The following is a 26,559-nucleotide window of genomic DNA, read 5'->3' on the forward strand; positions in this document are numbered from 1 at the left end:
CTATATAATAAAATATACAAATGACATTGCAGACTTAAAGAAAATTATCAACAAACATTGGAATGTGCTAACTAGTGATGACCATGTAAAACATCTGGTGGGCAACAAACCTCATTTTTTGTTTAAGAACTGTGATAATCTCAAACTAATTTTTAATTTTAATGATAATAAGACTAGCGATATTCCAAGTTTATTTCCAGATAAGAAAGGGACATACTCATGCATGAAATGCAATATGTGTAGATACATCACACACACACAAGTCTTTAATTTTCCATCTGGTTCTCTTAGGTTTGTTCCTAAGGTCTTTGCTGATTGTAATACGATGAACTTAATATATCTGGCTACTTGTGATTTCTGCGATGCATTCTACATTGGTTTAACGAAAAGGAAGTTCAAAAAGAATATACAACCATGTCTATGACATTAGAAAAAAGAATGATCAGAATGCACTTGCCAGACACATTAACACTCACCCAGAACACACCTTTAGTTTTAGAGTATTACAAGTCATTACACCTAACATCAGACAAGGAGACAACATGAACTCCTTAGCAAGATTAGAATTAAATTGGATTTTTAGAACAAAGGCCCACATACCACCTGGCCTAAATCTCCACATTTCCTTGCAACCAGTGTTAGAGGCCATTTAACTACACAATTCATTTTACCATTCAATAAGGTATATTGTTCTAATTTTGCTACCAGTTCTACTGATTAATATAGATCAGAACATTTTGAATTTTCCAGTTGATTTTGTTTATACTTCCCCTATTGTCATTTGATGTATATTTATTTATTGTATAACCCCACTTCATACCCAAGCAAGGTTGCCTTGACATTTATGAACATAGAACATAGTTCTATGTTCTGCTCTATATTCTATGTTTCATTGCTTAGGGACATATACAACACATCAGTTTATATATTGCTGCACATGTTATATATTTTTCTTGAATGAGAGTCATGCACAATCTATTGCATATCTTTTTGCATTACTTTTATATATGTTTTTATGGATTCTATATGTTTTATACATTCATATGACTTTCAGCTACACAATGTTTACATAGTTTTAAACGTAACATGGAAAGTTTTTTTCTGAATGTATTATTTTGTTTTGCATAATAGTTTTTAAATAGAGTGTTTTAAACATAGTTGCACCAGCACTTTAAATGTATTCTCAAAGACTGCTTGACAGCTGATTAACTGTTTTGATATTATATTGTTTAATTGACTAATTGATTAATTATATCAGCTGATATCCACATTTTGTATATAAGCCTTTGAATGATTCATTGTGATAGATCTGATGAAGCATGCAGTCCAGCATGCGAAAGCGCTTATCTTTTTATCTTCAATAAACCTGTGTTTTATCGTGAATTTGGTGTGGTTCGTGGAAGACTCTACAACTTATATTTCTACATTTCATTCTACAAAATTTTTGGTTGCAGAGTCCTTAGGAAGTGAAAGACACTTAATTTCTTGTTGTTACTTTTCAAGGGTACCAGAACTTGCTAGAGATTTGAGATGCATGGCTAGGCTTAAGCAGGCCCTTGTGGTTGTTAGCCTAGTAAACACCTTTGAACCTATATGTGCTCTTCAGGCAGCTGTGCTGACACAGTGTCCTTTCTGCTACCACTGGTGTTGATGGATTTGACATCAGAGCCTTTGGGGTGGAATCAACATGCCAATTTTGATGTTAACAGCATCCTCAATATTTCATAAGTATAGCTGCCAGTTTTCAAGTCATCACTACCAAGAACACTGGTGCTGGTGTCATCGTCTTGATATTGGAGAGCTAAGTGATAACCCTTCAGTGCTAAAAATGCTGAGTTTCTGAGATCTGGAATTGGCAGGGGTTAGGCCCATTCCTTTGCTGCCCTTGGCACTAGACAAGAGTTCAACATTGACAGTGATGTTGCTTGTGCCGGCTTCTGTATATGTCAGTCCCCTTAAGCACCTGCAATACTCCTGGCTTCAACATGAGACTGTCCTAGACTTGCTTCTCAGCCTGTCTGAGCTTTATGCCATTGGGATAGAGGATGAAAGGGTTGATAGCAGAATCTTGCTCCACCTCTTCTTTGTCTACCTTGGAATGCTTACCAAGGAATTGAAAGAAGAGGTTGTGTAGGAGGAAGTCCATTGACTTGCCTGTGGAATCCAGGGTGCCAGAATCGATTAATGGAGATAAGGTAATTTCTATAGTCCCTTACCCCAAGATGGCCCCAGGCTCAGGGAGATAACTTCAGATAATGCAAGAGAAGTGGAAATGGCAATGTTTTTCCTCTGCTCTTCAGACATGATCCTGCGAAGGAGACCTTTTGCTGACTCTCCCTGGCTTCTTGAGTGTTCCCCCTGCAGATAAGATGGTGTTTTTTTGTTTCCAAGGAGGCAAGGAGGATTGTAATGTCTTGACATCTGTACATGGGAGAACAGTTTGGATCCAGAAACCTGTGTAGAGTCCATTGTTGCTGCTGCAACCTTATAGAGGGCTTCTACTCTCCAGAGCCCAGCAGTGCACCCTCTGGAGAAGGAATCTGAGATTTTGGACTGCCTTTTTTTCTGTGAGTGCTCAGTTACTTGTCTGACATGTTAAGGTTCCAGCATTTAGATTGTTGATGAGATATCTGAAATACTGGAGAGGATATCTGATTAGGGATTCAGATCTGATCTCTGTATTCATGTAGCTACAGTATCTTACCATATCAAACCTTACCATGGTATAATGCAACTGATGGTGCAGTAAGAGTAGTAGGTATCAGAGGTAGCTTACCTTGTGCTGCCTACATACACTTGATGGATTTCACTGAGAATTTGAATGCGTCCTTTCTTAATGCCTAATTTACTGGTGCTGATCTTTTTGATCCGCAGGTTAAAGATAAGTTGGATAACTGGGAGGGGGAAGGTGAGACTTATTACTGCTATTATTTCATTTGAGACTCCCCAGTGTTCCTTTTCAATGGTGCAAAAAAAAAAGTCTATTGTACAGGCACAGTCAATAGCAACAGATGTTTCAACAGCTTGGGGAAAAACAGCCTGGTTACAGTTGTAGTTTTCTGAATGGACACTCGTCCAGAGGTAAGAATTCTTGGCCCAGCCAGGAGTATTGCAGTCCCTAATTGAGAGAACACCAGACACAGAATGCCTAAGGCATTGACAAACTTTTGTGATGTAGAGGCAGTGGCAGGTTATTTAGTCCCCCATCTGTTTGGCATAAGTGGCCATTAGGCAGGACAGATGGATTTGGCTGATAATATCCAAAGGCTACAAAATCCCATTTCCATTCTCACTACAGCTACAGTTTTTCCCCTTCCTAAGATCTGACTGCTTCAGAAGAGGATGACAGAGATGGAAGTCTTGAAACTCCTTCAGAAAAAGCATTCAGGAGGTTCCATCAGAGCACAGAAAGAGAGAGTCTGGCTACTATTCCAGATTCTGTTTTGTTCTAAGAATGACCAAGGACCTCAGTTAAGTTCTTGAATTCAGTGAACTTAATTCCAAAGAGAACGCTCACACATTTGGGAAGTGACCAGTCCTTTTCAGTTTTTGGCCCTTCCATTTGTATTCACCTTAGCCATAAGGATGGTTTTTGAAGTGTATGGCTCATTTTGCAGTGAACAAAAGGCTGCAAGGCATCAAGGGATTTCGATTTATTGATGGCTGGCAGCTAGCAACACCAGCAGTAGAGAAGCTGATCTTTGCCTTAGATTCTCTTCTCAGACTTTTCTTAGTGGTTATAGTTACAGATGTTAAAAGTGCATCCGCTGCGAAACTTCATAAGTTGTTTACTGGACACTCCATTTTTGCGAGACTGATCTTCCTTGGAAGAGGATTCCACCTGTTTAGCAAAAGGAGTCTCAGTTCAGCCAGTCTAAGTCAGAATTGGAGGTCATGTATCAAAATACTCTGAAATGAATGGTGGTCATAATTTATCTGGTTCCATTTGCAAATATACCACATGAGAAGTCTACAATGGACCCTAAAAGGCAAAATGAAATTGGTGCTTAGACATAGTGTCAGATCAAAATCAGATCTCCAGTACCTGCAGTAGACATCTCAGATGTTGCTTTCACACTTTCAGCCTTACTCTGGGCAATCCATTTTACCTATGTACCCTTTTTGTTGCTATAAATGCCTCAGGCGTATGGTTGGGGAACATTGTCAAGGGCAGACATACAGAGGTTTCTTGTGTCATCGAGAATCCATTCTGCACAACAGTGCACTCAAGATGAGGACACTCTTCCTCACTCTGCAGGTGCTCTAGTACTCAACCCCTTGGGTTGCGACTACTGTATGCTCCAAGAACATTGTTGAAATGTGGAACAATAACAAGTGAATGCATTTTGAGGTTTAGTCTTCTAGCATTGAGTAGCATTTCCCTCAAATTTTGCTTGCTTGTACATGTTACGGTGGTGAATTTGTCATTTGAACTTGCCTAAAAAAGGCACTATAGGGGTGGCAAGAGCCTTTGCCAGTATCCGGAATCCCAAGGGTGACAGGTGCAGGCCATCTCTGACAAAGAATTGTGGCTCGTCGATCATGTCATTCCAGGCAGACAAATACTGGATCCCCTTAGAATGACACCAGAAGCTTAGCCAATTGTTGAAGTCAATCATTTTGTCCTTGTACTGTGGTATCATTCTGGGTGATGGCAGGATGCTACTCAGGGCTAGGGTCATACCTGCCAGGGCTACAAGATTGGACAGCTCCTCCATGTCCCTTTTCATGTAGTCCAAGGAGGTACGTCTCAGGTCATTCACACCAACATGGACAGAGTCATATTTGTACTTGTTGTGGAGTGACCTGAGTGCGTGTGTGATGTGGTGGATCCTGGCACCCTACAGGCAGCTGACAGTAACTTTCTCCTTGTTTAGCCTGGTGAGTGGAACATTAGTGTGCCTGACTGTAGAGTCACCTATGACTAGAGTGTTGGGTAGGTTGTTACGCCTTATGGGCTGTGGTTGAGTGGCACACTGAGTTTGGGGCTATGTGTCATTTGGGTTGTGTTGGAGGGTGGAGGTTGCTTGCGTTTCTGCTTTGGAGGTGTCTGTTGCTTGAGCAGATTTTTATTGAGAGCCTCCACGAATGTAGGTGTGTGTTTTGTGTTGCTATGTGTGTGTTTTGGTGGTGTAGGTTTGAGGGACTATGTGATGAGTGTGGTGTGGTGCAAGTGTTTACCTTCAACTCTTGACTGTCTAGTCCTGTCTTGGGTGAAGAGAGCTTTGCTTCCAGTTTGGCTTTATATGTGCATCTCTCACAGGTTGTAGTGTTGGATGGTAGGAGGAGAGGGTTGTCTGTGTACATAAGGCAATTGCTGCATTGCCCCAAGATGCCCAGATTCATCAGGTAGACAGGAGAAAACACCGGAAGCTGAACCTTAGACATGCCTGGATAGGTGCTTATTTATTAAGTACTAAAAACTGTTTTCCTCTAGGCAAGTGAGGAAAGTTGAGTGCTGTAGTAATTTGTATCTTATTTAGTGCTTACAATGAGTTCTGAACAAAATGGCTTCCTTTGAAGTAAAAATAAAACCTAGAACCCAAGCTAACCGTGGAATATTCAGGAACTAACTTGCTACTATTAAGTGTTAACCTGGCAAAATCTCAAGCCTCCACAAACTCTGAGAATACTACTGCCTATCTAGAACTATTCACAGAAACCCTATGCAAGCATGTTTATAGTTGCATAAAGGCAGCTTGTGCCCACCAGGATGAAGTACAGAACAAACTCAAAAAACAAGCCACCCTAGTAGAATCACATCAGTAGGCTGTATAACAGAAGGAAGAAAATCATGGCAAAGTTAGGAGATGCAGTACCCAGCAAGATAAAAGCACTCTATTAAACAAAACAAACAACTCAGAGGGCAAATAAAGTCTACCAAAGCCAAATTTGAGGTAAATTTGTCCTTCCATGCCTAGGACAGCTACAAGGCATTCTTTAGCTATGTCCGCAACCTCAAAGGCAATACACAACTAACCCTTCTCTGAAACATGCTCCCCATCCATGTGAAGCAGAGTTTCTCCCTAACCCAGTTCAGGTGTAACTTGGACAGTTGGGATGGGGAACAGGAAATTCATCCCCGGTTTGGCACCTATGTCTTCAATGGGCACAAGCAGCCTGTAAGTAGTTCCTCTCCCAGGCACCTGCTTGTAAATGTTTCACCTCCCAAGCCCCTTCTTACACTCTTCAAGGGTACCAGAACTTGCTAGAGATTTGAGATGCATGGCTAGGCTTAAGCAGGCCCTTGTGGTTGTTAGCCTAGTAAACACCTTTGAACCTATATGTGCTCTTCAGGCAGCTGTGCTGACACAGTATCCTTTCTGCTACCACTGGTGTTGATGGATTTGACATCAGAGCCTTTGGGGTGGAATCAACATGCCAATTTTGATGTTGTTAACAGCATCCTCAATATTTCATAAGTATAGCTGCCAGTTTTCACGTCATCACTACCAAGAACACTGGTGCTGGTGTCATCGTCTTGATATTGGAGAGCTAAGTGATAACCCTTCAGTGCTAAAAATGCTGAGTTTCTGAGATCTGGAATTGGCAGGGGTTAGGCCCATTCCTTTGCTGCCCTTGGCACCAGACAAGAGTTCAACATTGACAGTGGTGTTGCTTGTGCCGGCTTCTGTATATGTCAGTCCCCTTAAGCACCTGCAATACTCCTGGCTTCAACATGAGACTGTCCTAGACTTGCTTCTCAGCCTGTCTGAGCTTTATGCTGGTGTGGCTAGCTGCCAGCCATCAATAAATCGAAACCCCTTGATGCCTTGCAGCCTTTTGTTCACTGCAAAATGAGCCATACACTTCAAAAACCATCCTTACGGCTAAGGTGAATACAAATGGAAGGGCCAAAAACTGAAAAGGACTGGTCACTTCCCAAATGTGTGAGCGTTCTCTTTGGAATTAAGTTCACTGAATTCAAGAACTTAACTGAGGTCCTTGGTCATTCTTAGAACAAAACAGAATCTGGAATAGTAGCCAGACTCTCTCTTTCTGTGCTCTGATGGAACCTCCTGAATGCTTTTTCTGAAGGAGTTTCAAGACTTCCATCTCTGTCATCCTCTTCTGAAGCAGTCAGATCTTAGGAAGGGGAAAAACTGCAGCTGTAGTGAGAATGGAAATGGGATTTTGTAGCCTTTGGATATTATCAGCCAAATCCATCTGTCCTGCCTAATGGCCACTTATGCCAAACGGATGGGGGACTAAATAACCTGCCACTGCCTCTACATCACAAAAGTTTGTCAATGCCTTAGGCATTCTGTGTCTGGTGTTCTCTCAATTAGGGACTGCAATACTCCTGGCTGGGCCAAGAATTCTTACCTCTGGACGAGTGTCCATTCAGAAAACTACAACTGCAACCAGGCTGTTTTTCCCCAAGCTGTTGAAACATCTGTTGCTATTGACTGTGCCTGTACAATAGACTTTTTTTTTTGCACCATTGAAAAGGAACACTGGGGAGTCTCAAATGAAATAATAGCAGTAATAAGTCTCACCTTCCCCCTCCCAGTTATCCAACTTATCTTTAACCTGCGGATCAAAAAGATCAGCACCAGTAAATTAGGCATTAAGAAAGGACGCATTCAAATTCTCAGTGAAATCCATCAAGTGTATGTAGGCAGCACAAGGTAAGCTACCTCTGATACCTACTACTCTTACTGCACCATCAGTTGCATTATACCATGGTAAGGTTTGATATGGTAAGATACTGTAGCTACATGAATACAGAGATCAGATCTGAATCCCTCATCAGATATCCTCTCCAGTGTTTCAGATGTCTCATCAACAATCTAAATGCTGGAACCTTAACATGTCAGACAAGTAACTGAGCACTCACAGAAAAAAAGGTTGAGGATGCATGCACTCATTCCCACAGCAGTCCAAAATCTCAGATTCCTTCTCCAGAGGGTGCACTGCTGGGCTCTGGAGAGTAGAAGCCCTCTATAAGGTTGCAGCAGCAACAATGGACTCTACACAGGTTTCTGGATCCAAACTGTTCTCCCATGTACAGATGTCAAGACATTACAATCCTCCTTGCCTCCTTGGAAACAAAAAAACACCATCTTATCTGCAGGGGGAACACTCAAGAAGCCAGAGAGAGTCAGCAAAAGGTCTCCTTTGCAGGATCATGTCTGAAGAGCAGAGGAGAAACATTGCCATTTCCACTTCTCTTGCATTATCTGAAGTTATCTCCCTGAGCCTGGGGCCATCTTGGGGTAAGGGACTATAGAAATTACCTTATCTCCATTAATAGATTCTGGCACCCTGGATTCCACAGGCAAGTCAATGGACTTCCTCCTACACAACCTCTTCTTTCAATTCCTTGGTAAGCATTCCAAGGTAGACAAAGAAGAGGTGGAGCAAGATTCTGCTATTAACCCTTTCATCCTCTATCCCAATGGCATAAAGCTCAGACAGGCTGAGAAGCAAGTCTAGGACAGTCTCATGTTGAAGCCAGGAGTATTGCAGGTGCTTAAGGGGACTGACATATACATATATATATATATATATATATATATATATATGCACACATATGTAAACTTGTGTAAAGTTGTATAAAGCAAATACAAAATAAGTGTTTCTCTAGCCACATATAACTGTACCAGCAGTTAAAGATATATCTCCTTCTGACTTGAAAGTCCAAATAGTAGTTATACATTTTCATATGCCACGGAATCCAGCTTGAACATTGTCCAGAAATGCAGTCTGCATGCATAGTCCAGACATAAGGCAGCAATTAATTCAAGAACATGTTTTCTTTCTACTTAAGAGTTCTAAGTATAATGTCCGGATTTTCTTAAAATCGGGATAATGCTTTTCCGGGAGTTGGGGGTGTTTACTTTACCCTTTATATTAGTCCCATTAGGCTACTGGCTTTATTTCAGGGGAGACCCAAGTTGAGCCTAACACTTGAGTTAGCAAATAAGATAATGCATTTTTTAATCTGAATGTGCTGCAGATGAGTGCACACTTGAGAAACAGATTCCATTTCAGTCTGTAACAGTTTTGATGTTCTTCGTGTTTCACTGTTGCAGTCATTACATTTGGGTAGTCTGCTGGCAGGTTGCCCTCAGTCGGCCTGATTAACAAAGTCTTGGGTCCTGCGTCGGTTGCTGTCCCTTCTTCCATGACGTCAGGTTGTCAGGGGTATAAAACATGCAGCCGACGCCATTATATCAGTCTTTCTTGCCGTGCGGTGCCCGAAGCAAAAGCAGTTCGCAAGTGCCGGTTGGTCAACTCCTGAAATTTTCATTTTCGAGTTTCAGAACCAAAGTCTTCAACTTAAAACTAAGTACCCCGTTGGGGAAACTTTTTCTTGTTCCTTACCGATGTCAGTAAAAGTTAATAATTGCATTACTTGTGGAAAATAAATACCTCATAAAGATTTTCATTTGTACTGTATTCCTTGCCTAGGCCTTGACCATGACGTACCTTGCTGTCGGTTTTGTGCTTTATTTAATCAGCGCACTGTCCGTCGTCTGTACATTTTTGCCTCTAAATATTTCAGTTCTCTGTTTAATTATCCAGAAATTATGTCGGTTAGCAATCCAACTACCGAGATTTCAAAAAAACGCAAAGATAAAGACAGAGACAGGCCGTTGAGGTCCAAAACTGCCGACGACACTTCACCTAAGCCAGTCGACAGTTCATCGGTACTCAGAGAGGCGCTTTCGCAGCCCCCGATACCCACTACTTCTGATTCGCAGGTCTCTACTGAGACCCATTCGGAGTCTAGTATGCCGCAAGATGCTTCACCTATGGAACCCACAGATGTCTCTACCTTGGATGGGTCTGGTGCCGCTGTGCAGGCACCGGCTTCTGAGGGTGTATTCGGGCCTACAGACTTGCATATTAAACCGACTCCACCTTCAATACTAAGGCATAAATCTCAATTTATGTCTAAAAAACCGATGCCCAGGCCACATGTTCAGGCCCCTATGCCTAAAAAACAAATGATCAAAATGGCTGAAGATCTAATTATTCTAATCAGGGGTAGTCAACCCCCACCCCCCCCATAAGAGGCCTAGGGCTGAGCTTTACTATGAATCTTTTGATCTGGGCTCTTTTTCTTATGACTCTGCTAATGATCTGGATTTGTCCATACCTACTTATGAGGATTCTGATGCAGAGGATTCCATTCCCTCTGCCCCCCCCCGAGGACTTCTCTTTTGGGGAAGCTTTACATACCTTAAGGGAGCATTTCCACTGGGAAAGTCAGGAATTTTCTGATTCAAGAAAGAGGCTTGGGGATTTCCTTCTTGTATCTCAGCATAGGCCTTTGGCTATACCTCTTGTACTAGACATTGTTGATTATGTGTTTTCGGAATCCAGAATGGCCCCTGATTCCCTGCCTCCGGCTCCTAGTAAACCTGACAGATACTACAGGGTTCCTGAGTCCCACAAGTTCCTTTTCAAAAATCCTGTTGCAGATCCAGAAACCATTTCTCAGGGCCCCAAGGGCATTAAGGCTTCTACTGCTAAAAATCCTACCTCTTGTGATAGAGACTCCAGGGCACTGGATAGATGGGGTAAAAAGGTTTATTCTTCTGCAATCTTGGCAATCAGGGCTTTAAACTGCCAATTTCATATGTTAAAATATCAACAGCATATTATTGGACTGCTTAAACAGAAAATGATGTTAATTTCTGACTGTGTGGAAAATAAAGATTTACAGAATTTATTGCATTCTGCTGAACAAGTTGGAAAACATACTTTGCAATGTGGTTTTGAGGTGTTGATTCTTTAGAGGCCTCTTGCAGGGCTGCTGTTATTGGGTCTGTGCTTAGAAGGCATGCTTGGCTTAAGGAGCAATCTCTGCTTGATCATGTTAAAGCAAAATTGTTGGATGCTCCTTTAAATTAGGACCGCCTGTTTGGCAATAAGGCTGAAGAAGTTCTAAAAAAGATGGAAGATAAAGTTAAATCTATGCAAACTGTAAAAGGTTTCTTACAAGTGCAACCTCCAAGATTTAGTAGGCACTGGCCTACTAAGAATTGGTCCTTTCCAGCTCCTTCCAGATCCTCTCAAGCCAAACCCAGGCACACCAAAAGCACCAGGTTGCAGTCCCAGGGGGCCTCCACTTCCAAATCTGGAAATAACAAGACACCCCCCTATGGTAAACGGTCTCGATGACTTTCCTTTAAAATTACCAGGCACTTACCTTTTAGTCGCCCCTTTGGGGGGAATGATTGCTCTTCATGCAAAAAAATGGGAACTCATAACCCAGGACAAATGGGTTTTAAATATAGTATCCCAGGGATGCAGATTTAATTTCCACATGTTGCCAACACCAAACGGGTGGCCAGACCTGCCCCCAAATCAGCGGGCAGAGGCTCAAAAATAAGTACTTTCCCTCTTAAACACGGGGGCTATTCAACTGGTACCAGAAAAGGAAAAGGAACAAGGTTTCTATTCCAGGCTTTTCCTGGTACCCAGAAAAGACAAATCATGGCGTCCAATTCTGGACCTGTCTACTCTAAACACCTTTCCGGACATTCCAAAATTCAAGATGCTGACTCTTCACCAGTTACTTCCTATGCTAGGCAAAGATGCCTGGTTGGCAACTCTAGATTTAAAAGAAGCATACCTGCACATCCCAATCAGGGAATCTTGCAGAAGATACCTACGCTTCCAAGCAGGCTACTTGCATTATCAGTTCTCTGCACTGCCATTTGGCTTGTCTACTGTGCCCAGGGTATTCACAAAGTGCCTGGCTCCAGTAATTGCATTTTGCAGGCAAAGAAATATTCAAATATATCCATACCTGGGCGATTGTCTAATTCAGGCAGAAAAGCAGGGCATACTTCAAAATCATCTGTCATTTGTAAAAAAAGGTTCTAACTTACTTGTCTGGGGTACACCATAAATGAAAAGAAATCACAACTGGTACCCTCTCAACAGATTACATTCCTGGGTGCAAGCTTAAATACAGATGCCCAGATGGCTTTCCTCACACCAAAGAAGCAAATTCATTTGGTAACTTACTTCAAACAAGTGGCCACAAAAACCCTGCTATCTGCAAGACAAATACTGCAAGTCTTGGGGTTCATGGCCTCCTGCATTCTTCTAATTCCATATGCAAGACTGCATATGAGAAAACTACAGTGGTACTTAAAAAAGTTTATGGAGTCAACATTGTCACAGCCTGGAAACAATGATTCCTATCATACCTTGCCTACGCATGAAGTTCCTATGGTGGGCAGAGGCCTGCCACCAAAACAATGGACTGCCATTCACACTACCCCCTGCCACCCAAACCCTAACTACAGATGCATCAGACTATGCACGGGGGGCTCACCTGGCAGGGAAGTGCATTCAGGGCAAATGGAACCCAAATCGAATGCACCTACATATCAATCAAAAAGAAATGTTAGCTGTACAGAATGCTCTGACAGCCTTCAAGGACTACATTGTTCCAGGACAACTAATGGTAAAGACGGACAACACCACGGTTATGTGGTACATAAACAGGCAGGGGGGGTACACGTTCCTATCTCCTCTACAGACTAGCCATGCCATTGTGGAACACAACCTTGAGCTACCAAGTGCACCTACAAGCTCAATTCCTGCCAGGAAAATTGAATATGCTGGCAGACAGACTAAGCAGAAATCTCATGGTCCCACATGAGTGGAAACTGGAACCATGGATTTTCAACATGTTGACAAGCAAATGGGGGTGCCAAGACATAGATCTATTTGCCTCCCCCCAGAACTACCAGTTGGACAAGTTTTGCACAAAGACTCCCCACAAAAAAGCCTGGAAAGTGGATGCTCTGTCCTTCAGCTGGAAAGACCTATCAGTCTGCGCCTTTCCCCCTCTGCCCTCACTCTCCAAAGTTCTGCTAAAAGTCAAACAGGACAAACCAAGAATGATTTTGATTGCTCCAGACTGGCCACGCCAACACTGGTACCCACTCCTGCGTAGTGTGTCACAAATATCTCCATGGCACCTACCTCAGACACCTTCCTTGCTGTCTCAGCAGGAGAACCAAATTCTGCACCCTCAGCTTCCAACATTGATCCTTGCAGCCTGGCTAATCACTTAAATTCACCCTTAGCATCCCTCAGCAAACCTGTGATGGATGTTATCTTGGAGGCGAGAAGACCTAGTGCTAGAATATCTTATGCTGACAAATGGAAAAGATTCTGTGCCTGGAACCAATTTTTAGGGATGAGCACAACAGCACCCAATTTACCTCAGATTTTGCAATACTTAACTGAGATGCTTCACAAGGGCCTGTCTTTCTCCTCTATTAACATCCACGCTATTTCAGCTCACTATAACACAGAACCACCCCTCTTTTCTCATCCCCTGCTCAAGCAGTATCTCAGAGGGGCAAAGAACTTGAGACCACCCAGGAGAGCTCCTACCCCTGCCTGGGACCTTAACTTTGTTTTGGAGAAGCTCACTCTCCCTCCTTTCGAGCCAGCTGCTACTACAGACTTAAAATTTCTTTCTTGGAAAACAGCCTTCCTTTTAGCAATCACTTCAGCTATGGCAGTGGTGCCTTTTCATCATCTTACATGTGGACAGGGCATCTCTGAGGACCAATCCATCCTTCATACCAAAGGTGGTTTCCAGTGTGGCTCTTAATCAGTCCATTCATTTGCCAACCTTCTTTCCCAATCCACAGAACAAAGGGGAATGGATTCTGCATTCCTTGGACGTGCATAGACAACTTAGATTCTACTTGAACAGAACTAAATTTCGAAGAAAATCTCAACAATTGCTAGTAGCATTTGCTGCTGGGGCAGAGGGAAAGGCTATTTCAGAATGAACCATTTCTAAATGGATAAGCCATTGCATTCATTTCTACTATAAGCACCATGGAAAACCTATCCGCGAGGGGATCATATCTCACTCCACCAGGGCTGTATCTACTTCTGCAGCCTTTCTCAGAGGTGTTCCTACCAGGGATATTGTGGAAGCTGCTACCTGGAGTTCTGTACATACTTGCACCAAGCATTATCATTTACCAATTTTCTCTAAATCCAGAGCTGGCTTTGCCACTGCTGTCTTGCAGGGCCTTATAGATGGTCCTAATGCTGTATAAATTCCTCCTTCCAACCATAGCTTTGGGAATCTACCCAAATGTAACGACTGCAACAGTGAAACACGAAGAACATAGTACAGTTGTCTACACCTACCATAAATGTAGATGTTCGAGTGTATTCACTGTTGCAGTCCTGGTTATCCTGCCTCTAGCCCCCTGTTTTTCTCTGACTATACCTCTACTGTCTTTTGCTATGCTTAAAAGCCTTTTTAGTGTATTTGCTTTTGGTTGGAGGTATGTTTTTGTGTTTTTAATTTTATTTGCTCCCCATTTGGGGGGCACCTGACATCTGGGGCAAGAAAAACTGATGTAATGTTGTCGGCTGCATATTTTATACCCCTGACGACCTGACATCATGGAAGAAGGGACAGCAACCGACACAGGACTCAAGACTTTGTTAATCTGGCCGACTGAGGGCAACCTGCCAGCAGATTACCCAAATGTAATGACTGCAACAGTGAATACACTCAAACATCTACATTTATGGTAAGTGTACACAACTGTGCTTTTCATTTCCATTGAAATTTGTCACATACTCTATACTGCTCATATTTTATAGATTATGCTTTTTAATGCTGCTTGATTTACAACAGCAGCAGCTTTGACAAAATAATTTAATTTCCTTGTGTAAAAATACTTCCCTACAATTACTAATAATGAAACTGAATCTATAGTTGCTCCTTCCTTTTTTTGTTCAGAATTGTCTTCCATCAGAATCTTGGCATAGACGTTCTTTCTCTCTTCAGCTCCATCTCCATTTTTCCTTGCTGTTGAAGTGGCTAATAGGCTGTAAGCTAAAAGAAATGCATATATTTATAGTAGAATTTCTCAGCAAGAAGAGGTATTTCTATTCTTCATTGTCATTCTTATAGCTTTGTACTTTCTTTCTGGCCCTTATCTGTAAATGTGCTTTCTCTCGTCAAGCTTACCTTCTGTTTTCTATTGTGTCCGTTCTCTTTATGAACTAAAAGTCTGAAGTATCATGCTGGTGTTTTTATCCCCAGTCTGCCATCTTCTTTCCCCTCACTGGCTGTCCTGTTTTCTATGTTAAAAAACCTCCATGTGCATAATTGCTAAATACCAGCTTACCATTTGTATGATAAAGCCAATGATTACTTCATCTGACAGAACCCACAGACTATTCACCACTTGCTGATCTCCAGTAGATAGCTGGATAGACAGGACCCAAAAAGCCAAGAATGATGCCTGCAGTAGGCACTGCCCAAGGTAGGGAGAAGGAGTGATTGAAGGAGAAATGGTGAAAAAGAAGACCAAAGGTGAACACAAAGTGGCAGAAGAAAATATAATTTACATAGTCGCGCACACACACACACACACACACACACACACACACACACACACACACACTGTAATTTCCCTGAGAGGCAAGGGAGGTTAGTGTAATCTTTCAGTGATAAAGTTTTTTTCCTGCATTTTGATTGTACTACCACCAGCTAATGTAGCATACTTCAGCTGCTGTATCACTCCAGAATGTAAATCAGATTAAATGTAAATATTGATGGTTGCTTGTGGATGAGCAGTCTTTTTCTTTTTCAGAGGAGGATGTCATAGTGCTACTGCAAATGATACTTGCAGCCTTATATTAATAAATAAGCAGCCACAAGCTTTTACAATTAAGTGGTCTTACACTGGCAGCATCTCCCTTCAAGAAGTTACCCCACTAGCAGTATCTCCCCTCAAGAACTTGGACATTTTTATGGTGTGTACAGTCTGTGTGTCAGTTGGGACAGCATTAATAGTAGGGGACTGAACTCCTCTGGGGGTGCCTTTCACCTCAGCATGGGTGGGTTCCAGCCCAGTATGTCTCCACATCTGTTGCAGTTTCAATTGGATGCAGAAATAGTGGGAGGAAACCCCACCACTCTCTTTTACTTGTATGTATTAACTCCGGACTTGCACAGCAGTGGAGAATAAAATAAAAAAAGAAGCCATGGTGGTGGTGATTTTCAACAGAAAACTGTGATTGATGGCTTGTAGCTCAAGAAACTGCATTCAGTGAGTCGAAACATAATCTATAGTAAGCATAGCAAAACTGTTTGTCTGGGGAAAGGAGGCATCTTTGCTGTCCATTTGTACAATGTCCATTTATGCAAACATCTAGTGTGTACGTCAGGTGCAGAGAAGGGATGTAGGTTTGTGAGTGTTACACTGAACTTAAGTCAAATCTTTCCTCTGAGCTCAGTTTTGGGATCAGCATCTATTATGAGGTGTGCTGATCAATGGCTGCTTTTCCTGTGGAAAGGCTGTTAGTATTGCTTTGTGTCCCTGTTGGTTGGGAGAAGTCCATTAGATTAGTCTGTTATCTCTCACTGTGGAGATGTGGTCATTTTCTCTTTTCTACTGGAGAGCTTTCCTTCCTGGAAGGGGCTAACTCCAGGGATTGGGAGTTTAGCTCTGATTCTTATTCTGGCAAGTAGGGTTTTGCAGCTGACCGGTTTTCACTTCATCAGGACTTGGGGTCCTCAGAAAAAGAGGACCAGTCACATGTTGAGCCCTGCTTTAAAGCTTAGGTTGATCCTCTTCCCCTTTCCATGAGAAGAGTTCATGTTGTCCAGTGTCTTAATTTGGGCTTTATCTTTCCATGCCAGTAGAACTGGCTACTCAGCCTTGTAGGTGGTGTCAGTGGATCTCTGGATTCTTTCACCTGAGTGCTTTTTACTGCTTAGGAAACAATTCAACTAGAGGATCCAGTAGGTGAATGAAAAGCACTCTCCTTATTAGCTCAGGAATGCCATTCCTCCAGCCTGCAGCAAAGTGGGTCATTGTTTCAGAAGGTTCCAGCTATTGGAATGGGGGGTGTCAGATATTTATTGATGTTGTTTTTTATGAGCAGGAAAGTTCTGATTGCTGGCCAGGGGGAGGGTATTTGACAGGCACAGGTATAAGCAGGCTTTCATGGTCAATGTGTGATGCATTTGTGGTCACTGGCACACATCCATCCCCAGGCATGAGAACAAAGAAACTGAGCCCTGATTGGTGGATAGGACATTCTAGCTAGATGTCCCATCAAAGAGTCCTTTCCATTGACGACAAGAATATATCTTTTCTTTTACTTTAAGACAGTAGGGTGCTTCTTTAATTACTTCTTTATTTGTCTGTTTTATGTCTGTAACAAATAAACAAGTAGAGAATTAATATATTTGAAGAAATATACAGGAATCACATGGAAGTAATTTTACTGGCTGTAGTGGTGATTTAACTTGTTTTTACTTTCAGATACAAAACAATATGGTTCATCCATGTAGGAAAGTAATATACAAAGCATTCTTACCAAAGTGCTTATTAGTTAGAGGCCCCAGGGGCTTTATGGAGTTGAACTGCATTTGCTGCAAGTGTACTCTCTGCAGTAGATGAATAACTAGTTTATGAAAATTTTTGCAGATGTGGGCCTTCATGAAGATGCTAGTGGGAGATAACAGCTGAGTAGGGGGTATTCAAGTAAGCTACATAAGAAACTATTCTCTGTTTCTCCAAGTAGATCTTAAAATGCGTTTTGATTAGGTTATTTTTAAAATATTACTTTGGCAGGTGAATGTTACAGCATTACCTTTGTAAAAGTTCTTCTCGTTGTGATTAATAGCGACATTATAAGCAAGGAGATAGATTCGGAGGCCACTAAAATTAAAGTGCATTTTATTTCATTCTACTAACCTAACTTTCCTGGACTTTTTATAACTGAAGGATTCATAAAATCTCATTCTTGACTACAGGGGAGTACTTGGAGCTGAAAACAAGGTGACATGGCCAGCAACAATTCAGAATAATGAGTGGAGCTTGAAGACAATCCTGAATGCAAGCTGTTTGTGCTTGGCACATCCAGTGGCCAAATGCCTTATTCAGAAAACATTGCAGCAACACCAACGTATGCCTTGTCATTGCACAAAAAAAATTTTGCTATACCAGTACTGTTTTTTTCTTTTTTTTTAATATTATTTTTTTTCACTCTTCCTTCAGCAACCATCACACCCTCTTGTCATTCTGACTCATTTTCCTCCCAGTGTCTGGCCATAGCTTTATAACCACTTGGGGTGAGAGTTGAGTTGTCATTCAAGGGTATTCTGGATTTTTTATTAAGTTGTGCTGCATGCATCGCAGCCCCCACACTTGGTGTGCAGTGAAATTAGTGCAGAAATTCTCTGTAGGCAGTCTGCCCGTGCATTTACCATATTTTGCAGTAAGGCTAGAACCTCAACTCCACCATGTGCTGTAGCCATAGCCACGATACCCACCCATTCTTCAACCTGGAAACGCAAGTTGTTTGAGTGCTTCTCATTCCATCCCCTCAGGGGCAGGGCTCACAATCCAGCCTGGGGCTCCCTGGTTGTGTTCATAGCTCCATCCCTGTTCAGACAAAACAGTACTTTGGGGTGTCAAATTCTACCTAGATAACTGATCTAAACAATTACTTTAACTGTTCTATGAAACACAGGTGTTTCTGACATTTAGTATATCTTTTAATTTCAGTAAACAGCACAGTCTTTGCTGAAAACAAACCAAAATAAACCTTTATTAAAACTGAATCAGATCAAACCTGAAAAATGTAAGTGATAGTCATGTACTGACCAGCAGTGCATTATGTGTATACTTTCCTTTCCGTTTTTGAGTACTCCCCTACCATTCAGAATATCTGCTGTGGCACATGCTGATCCTAAGTCCATGTTCAGTTACAGAGGAGATAGGGATGTCCCAGTATGGCCCCATGATGTCATAAGGTAGGCCAACCCCCTGTCCTGTACATGGCATGCATTGACATCAATGCATTCCATGTGCTATTTGCAACATGAACATCGTCCACTGCAGATAGTCTGTGTGGGCTTCGCTTTCATATTTATCCACCTGGGCTAGAGCTAAAACTGAGAAACTCCCTTCTCTTGGCATCTTATGGCTAATGTGTGTTATCAGCATTACTGTCTTACCTTAGCACTTTATGTTTTAAAGTAAAGAAATGTGTGGTTTAATGCAAGTACAAGATTTTCTCTGACAAATATCACCTTTGTTTTCTTTTGTTTAGCAACCTTGTAAGGCTTTGTGGTTTTGCTTGCTACTTCATTTCAGTAACAGAAAAGCCAGTGATAAATCAGCAGTTTGCAGGTATTGACAGAACCGTATGAAGCAAAAATAATTTTCTTATTTGAAAGGCCTAGTAAAGTGCTGTGCCTTATTTAAGATGTAGAAGTGGTTAGGGAACCAAGAGCAAGCCTGAAGGACAGTGAAGAAACATGTTTGAAAAGTGGAGAATACATTACACATCTTTTATAGTTTTAGAGTCATGTGCTGTTAGTACTTATAGAGTAAAGTGAGCACTGTGACTAAATTGCCTGGTACGGTAATTCAGAGAACTTCTTCCTTAGATTCTACCACTTGTAGTGATAGAATAACATTATTTGGTTAAATGTTGGTGTTTACTGCTAGCAGCAGTGCCATTTGGGGTTTGTAACAGCATGTTCAGTAGTGTACTTGGGTCGCTCACATGAAGACACACAGATGTCATTGTACTACCTGGCATGATTTTTAATTCAGGAGGTCAGCGTTCTATTTGCTAGCTTTTTGTGTGCCTTTGGGACCAGACTGCCATGATTGATCACTGTGTAGCAGTGAAGAAGAACAGAGCGTTTCATGCCACCATAACCCTGTGTGGCATGACACTTATTTTGAACAGATGACATAATATTATGGGCAGAACCACATGTATTGCGATTATAAAGCACTAATATAGAATTATAGTCCATATGACTTGGAGAAGGATCAGGATCTGTGATGCTAGGATTAGGAGCTGTGTGTTGAAAGGGTTTGGTAGTTTGCAGGTTCATTGACATTCCCAGTGACTACATTGTGAATTAAAAAGCAGAAGTAGCATTGATTGTCATATCAAAGGGAATTTTCTTTGTGGGGCTGAATTTTGTGGCTCTTATACTTCTGAAAATCTGCTTTGCATGTTCACTTAATAATTTTGATGATTTTTGTCATTCTATCTTCTCTCACTTATCAGTTCTTTCTTTCTTTTCCTTTCCTTTTCTTTGCACTCAAGAAAGTTTTTGGAAAACCCTTTGCAGGCTTTACCAAAGAGCGCTCCTCCTGTTCTTCTTCCAGTTTCCCAGAGCCCAGAAGTGAAGAAAGCTGTTTCCACTGTTTCTACTATTGTGTCAGCTCAGGCCAGGTAGACATTAGGCTTTCTGTTTGAGAATACAGCCCTCAGCTGGTATGCTGGTGCAACACATGACAATGTATGTGTGGGCATTTACTTTACAGTTAATTTCTAAAAGTGGATGTAGTCTGTGTATCAACTTTACATTTCAGATTTTCAAATTCATTTACATAATGTAGATTATGTTGAATGGAAGCATACTACCTTTTCAGTAAATCTGTTTTTTCCTTATGAAATATATGAGGTACTGTTGATATCCAGTGCCATTTGCATGCAGAATATGCAGCCTCTTTATGTATAGACTGCTTTGTTTAGCGCATTTATTTGTAGCCTGCATTTGAGAATAGAGTCCATGACTCTGTTTCCTTCGCTGTTGAATGTGCATGAACCTCAAAATTTGTTCAAGTAAAATATTTTTTTTTTACTTTGTAAATATTCAAGACAATCCAGTGTGTCATGTTTAGTGAGATTATGGTTTATGAGCGATCATACTGTTTTACGAGGTGAAGAAAATGGAATGAATATTCAGTGACACAGTGATCTGAACTTGAAGTTTTTGCAGCCTACCTGAAAAAAATGCTTGCCCTGAATAAAAATGTCTAGACATGGTCCTTTATGTATGCTGAACAGAAAGACGTATACTTTTGGACTATTGTGCACAAAACTTTTTTTGAGGAGGTAGCTGTGCAGTTGTACAATCTTTTGTATTGAGGTTAAGAGAAGACCTTCTCAGTGTCCGATCTAATGTGCCACTCTCCGTTTAGATGCTAGTATATCTATTGTCCAGGTTACAGTACAAAAAGGTAAGGAGTGCATGAAGTTAATGGGGGAAGTGATGTGCTGCTGCTGTGCTCTCCATCTAACTGGGAATACCAGGATTAGAGTTCATTTGTGTAACATGCTGCTTAAAAACAAGATTTGTGTTTAAAAAGTAATAACACAATGTTAGAGGAGAGAGAACTATGGACATCTTTATGCATTTAAAGGCAGGTTGTCTGACTACTTTCACGATGGCTTGCGGAGTCAGTGTAGTACAGCAGTATTGTTTATGACATTTTTGGCATTTAGCCCTATTTTAAGTGTAAGCATTAAAACATTTTAATTATTAATTTATTTAAAGATTAAGTTTATTAACTCTTGCATTAATTTCAAATCTACTGTACTTTATGGCAGTGGAGAAATGTATTTTTGGTTATTTTGGTGTTTGAGGAGTGCTAAGTATTTAATTTATTAATGTGAAAAAAATTTCATATCATGGATATAGATTAATAATTAAAGTAACCAGCTAACACAGTAGAAGGTATTAAAAGTAAAAAATCTTTAATCCAACAAGATAAAAAGACAGGTGAGCACGTTTGTGTACTGGATGCTTCATCAGACCATAACATTCAACTGATTCAGTAGACTTTAAATAAGAAACATTAACCAATCCCATATTAAAACAACAAATCAATGTAGAGGTACCATAGCATTCAAGCCGAAACCTTTATCAGCTTGCAGTAAAGTAATCAATTTGGTTTCGGCTAATTCTGTCCTGTTAATAATATCACCTCCCTCAAATTAACAGACAAAATCTGCAAAACTAAAAACTTAAAGGAATGTGAAGCATAATTAAAAGAATTACAATCCTTAGCCAATGCATTAAGAACATTTCCCTTGCAGATGTCATGTAAGTGTTGTAAAATTCGATCTATGTCAAACTACGATTTGGCCATCAAAATCAGCCAATTCCTTTTGATAATTTCACATATCGTACTTGTACCTGCTGTATATGTTAAAGGAATACGAACTATGTTCAGTCGCCGACCTTTACCAGTATTATTCACAGCAGTGGGAGAAGACTCATAAAAATAAGGCTTTGCTTTACTTTATCTTAAAAATTCGACTTCTTGTCTGCTTTTACTTATCTCATTAATTTTATAACCTCCTCTTAAAAAGTCATCACTTAAAGTATTAAAAGTCGTTATAAGAGCTGCTTCATCATTAGCAAGCCTTGAAGACCTCATGAATTGGCTCTTCAGAATATTTCTATAAACAAATGAGGGATGCATGCTAGACCTGTGAAGTAAATGATTCTTCCTGCAATGTTTACGATACAAATTAGTAATAATTTGACCAGATATTGTTACTAATATTAACATTTAGGAAATCCACCAATTCCCTAGAAAATTTCAAAGTATATCTTATTATTATTAATTAGTAGGGGTATAAAATTATTACTTGTATTGGAATTATTTGTTCTGAGGAAGGCCTTTATGCAAAGTCGAAAGTGCTTAACCTATTTTTGTTATTAAAACATTTTTTTGTGTGTTTCAGTAGAGTCCTCTGTTTCGTTCTGTCAGAGTTTTTTTTTCCTTTTTTTTTTTCACTTATTTTGGAGGCTTTTCAAGTAGTTGTTTTAAGTTTAAATCTTAAAAATGTAGTGATGTTCCCTAGATATTCAAAAAAATTATGTAGAGCCTCTAAAGAGCCATTCCACAGCAAAAATGTCATCTACAAAGCACTTATAATATTTAATAGGTGACACAAAGGGATTGTCAGGGAGAACTTCAGTTTGCTCCCACCAAGCTAACACCATATTGGCGTACTATTAGCACAACAACATCTTAAGCATCACATTTCTGGCAAATAACATGATGTCCATAACTATATCAGTAGTATCAGAACAATTGGAAGATATGAAGGAAAGACCTTTGTTTAAGATCTTCATCTGTGCTTCACTCATATCCAGAGAGGAGCTATTGTGTACCAACATTCCCTCCTCATTTGCCATACATGGGTCTCTTCTGAGTGTGGAGCCCAATCTTGAGAGACTTTGCATCTCTTCCTGCCTCGGCTCAAAGACCTCTCTGGCCTGAAATTTCCATCTGTCCTTTCTGGAATGGGTAGACTCGGAAAAGCCAAGCCTGTAGAAGGTGTATTAGCTGGTTCTTTCCTTCTAATATCAGGTGGTCTAGCAGCAGCAGTGCATGCTTTTCAGATGTTAAAGTAGTCAAAGAAGTGTCATGAGCCAGGGTTGATGATGAAGAGGCTTCCGACTTCTTTGCAGATAATTTATCAACATTCACAACAGGATCAACAAATTCATCAGCAAGCATTGACTCATTCACCTATTCATGAAGTGTTCTTTTCTGTTTAGGCTAAGAGAACACATTTCCATATTTGAAATCTCTTTCTAGCTTTCCCCGTTTCTGATTTTGTAACTGCATATCATACATGGATACGTTATCCTACAAGTCATCCAAAACTAGTAAATGTGTCTCAGATTTAAAATGTCTAACAAGTCTCTATTGTAACAAATCAATCTCCTGCAGCAATGTATTCCCCAATGGTTTAAAAAATTCTAATAGCAAAGTCATGTAATTGTTACCGAGTTCTGAATTGAGCAGTTGACATTTCTGAAGGAGGTCTGGATAATAATTCCCATAAGTAGGCATATTACCTATACAAAGGCCTCTTGGAACCATCTTAAAACAGGGGCAGGCTTTTTTTGCCATTGTAGCCATTTCAGTTTGAATAATTTATTCTCTAGTTCTCTCCTAGAGCTCTTAAAAGTTTCCAGACTCACATCACTGTCATACAAAAGAGTCACGCCAACACTAGAGACATTCAAAGATAATAGAGGGTTTCAGTTCTAAGTCATGACCCTCTGCCATGTCCCACTCGATAAGCAAAAGAATATGTATCAGTCCAAAAAGAGAATGAATGGATAAAGGCTGGTCCAACAAAAACAGCTGAATCAAAGAAGTAACCAGTCAAAAGAGCCGAAAGTATTAAAAGTATGAAATCTTTAATCCAACGTACGGAGTGAAGAAATATACATTTGAAGAAATAAACTGTAGTATTGACAGCTTAATGAACATGAACATTTACAAAGTGGACAGGTTACTAATTAACAATGTGTTTAATGTGTATAGATGTTACTATATGACATTATTTAAGAAAAGAAATAATTACTTTTCTTAAATAATGGCCCTCTTTGCTGCCCTTCCGGCTGTCTGGTATCAGCGGCAGTTCTGATGTAAGTACATCAGAGCTGTGGCCAAAAGCAGCGGAGAAAGCAAGATCTAATGGGTTTAACATAGAGATGTCCGTTGCTTATTTTAAAGCTGTCTCGCTATGTTAAACCCATTTAAATGGGTTTAACATGAGATCTCCGTTGCTTATTTTAAAGTGTCTCTGTTAAAACAGGTTTTAAAAGCAATGGAGAAAGCAAGATCTTGTTAAAGGAGTTTAAGAGATCTCCTTTGCAAACAGACTTATACTAATGGAACAAGTCTTTCCATTAGTATAAGTGATATTTACTAGCGTGCTGGCCAATCAGGGTCATGGTATAATAGCTAATAACTAACTAAAATATATGTAGACTTTCTCTTATCAAGTATTCACATTACATTATACAGCATTTTATATTGTAAGCATACATGTGAAATAAACAATAAATGCATAACAAAAAGCTTAAAAGATTGAAAACGTTGTATGTATTGTACATCAAGAAGAGGACAGTTTTATTTTCATTCTGGTAAATGAGAATTAATCATGTGTCTGAAAATGATACCATGCATAAACATTCTTCACGTGATGCAGAGGTTTAGTTCTAGAGCTGTTACACTTGGTGTCCCTGCATACATTTGATGAAACTGATTCTGTTTCACAGGAGGCACTTTAATGAACTACACCTCCCTCCATTTGAATAAGTCTGGCTTTTCTAATGTTACAGCACAGCCACTATTGGATTGGAGATGTAACTAAGATCATATTAGCATGTTTCGATAGTAAATGTGCTTGCTAAGAAGGGCAGCAGTTGTGGTTCAAGAACTAAAACATCAGGGAAAATAGCCAAAGGGAAACTTGTGCTAAGACTTGGGATTAATAACCTGTTAGATTTGTCTAGAGTTTGCCAGTTGTATTCAGATTTAGGTACTAATGAAAAAGATGCATCTACAAATGCCAGGCATGACTTGTTCATGGAAGAGTTTTGTATTCCTGTACAGTGTCATAACTTAGTCAGCTTTTAGTTAATTCTGAATGGGCTTAAACATGGCCATGGGTCTAAGGATTAGCTAGCACATCATTAGCGGACAGTTTTAATGAGCAGGTGGTAGGACTGAAGGAAGGTTCACTGATAAGTAACAGTACTGTGACCAGAACAGAGCCCTCAGGCACACAAGATTTGAAGATGAATGTATCATACACAGTGTTGCCTGATATAACATTAAACATTGTATTTGATAATAACCAAACCCGATCAGTGGGCTATCCATGAAACGGGTTCAGTTAAGCTTATTGATAAGGTGGGGGCTGTTGTCCCTTTTTGCATACCCCTTTCCAAACCTGAGAGTGACGTATGAGTAACACACTGCATGACATTTAGGGTGTCATAGCCCGAGCTGAACTTGGGCTAGTCCTGAGAAATTGTATGCTCCAGGAGGTGCTTGTATATCTGCCTGAAACTTTGTGTCGAGGTGCAAAGGTTGGCCATCTGTAGTCATGTGAGAGCAAGGAGAGGTGTGTTTAGGAAGATGGATTGTAATAGAATACTTAGAGGGGAATAATATTGGATGTTGGGGGAAAGAAAATAAAAATGGCAGCTTTAGAGATGGAGATCTGCCATGCAGAAAAATGGTAAGTGGTGTAGGATAAGGATTATGATTAGTGGGGTTTTTTTTTTTTTTTTTCAGGGATAAGGATAAAGTAAAAGGAAATATAGTGTTGAACAGGGGATATGGAGGGATTTGCAAGCTGAGTCCTGGTGCCCGAGTTGGAGGAAGGTATTGCAGTGGGAAGGGAAGTGTGTCTAATACAGTATAAGGGATGTCAGACTAATACATTCGTCTAGTAGCTTCCCCAAGAAGTATCAGAAGTGAAGAGTTTTGGTTGACTGGCCATAACATTGTTTTCTGCATAAGTAGATAGATTTTGCAGAATTGGCAGCAGTACTGTAAATTGTACAAAGCAGTGAAAATGCTCCCAAATGTCTAGTCTGATTGTTGTTTTCCACAAATGTCAAACTGTTTTTATCCCTCATTTCTTGTTTTAAATCACTGGTAAGCCAGGGCGGGGGAAAGAAGTGGGCAGACCATGAAATGTTTATTTTTGTAGAAAGATTTTTTTTTTTTTTGTAGAACAAGGAAAGGGAGGAATAAGGAAGAGTAGAGGCTGCTAGAGAGAAAAATGAGGTTGCTGCTTTGTAAAGTGAACTATTTGTCTCCCTAGATTAAGGAGTAATGCAGAAAGATAAGGAAATACTGGTCAGCTTAGTAAGAAGCAGTGCTTTTGCAGGAACAGAGGCATGGAAAGAATTTAAAATCCAGTATAATAAAGAGTTATTATTGA

At 40.4% G+C, this 26,559-nt stretch overlaps 1 protein-coding gene across 13 annotated transcripts in view; it reads left to right on the plus strand.

Moving 5' to 3' along the window:
• Positions 1–26,559, plus strand: part of LOC122793337 (PDZ and LIM domain protein 5-like) — a 2,364,325-nt gene that overhangs the window by 1,701,449 nt on the left and 636,317 nt on the right. For 12 of the 13 annotated variants that reach the window (XM_044061256.1, XM_044061255.1, XM_044061264.1 and 9 more), the window contains one exon: positions 20,107–20,235. The exons of the other annotated variant lie outside the window; for it this stretch is intronic. In XM_044061256.1, coding sequence (XP_043917191.1) covers positions 20,107–20,235 — 129 coding nt within the window. The remainder of the gene's footprint in view (positions 1–20,106; positions 20,236–26,559) is intronic. 13 annotated transcript variants of the gene reach the window in all.

Source organism: Protopterus annectens, chromosome 2.part0 (assembly GCF_019279795.1).
Source record: "Protopterus annectens isolate FY-2018-M chromosome 2.part0, PAN1.0, whole genome shotgun sequence".
In the NCBI taxonomy this organism is placed as follows: Eukaryota; Metazoa; Chordata; order Ceratodontiformes; family Protopteridae; genus Protopterus; species Protopterus annectens.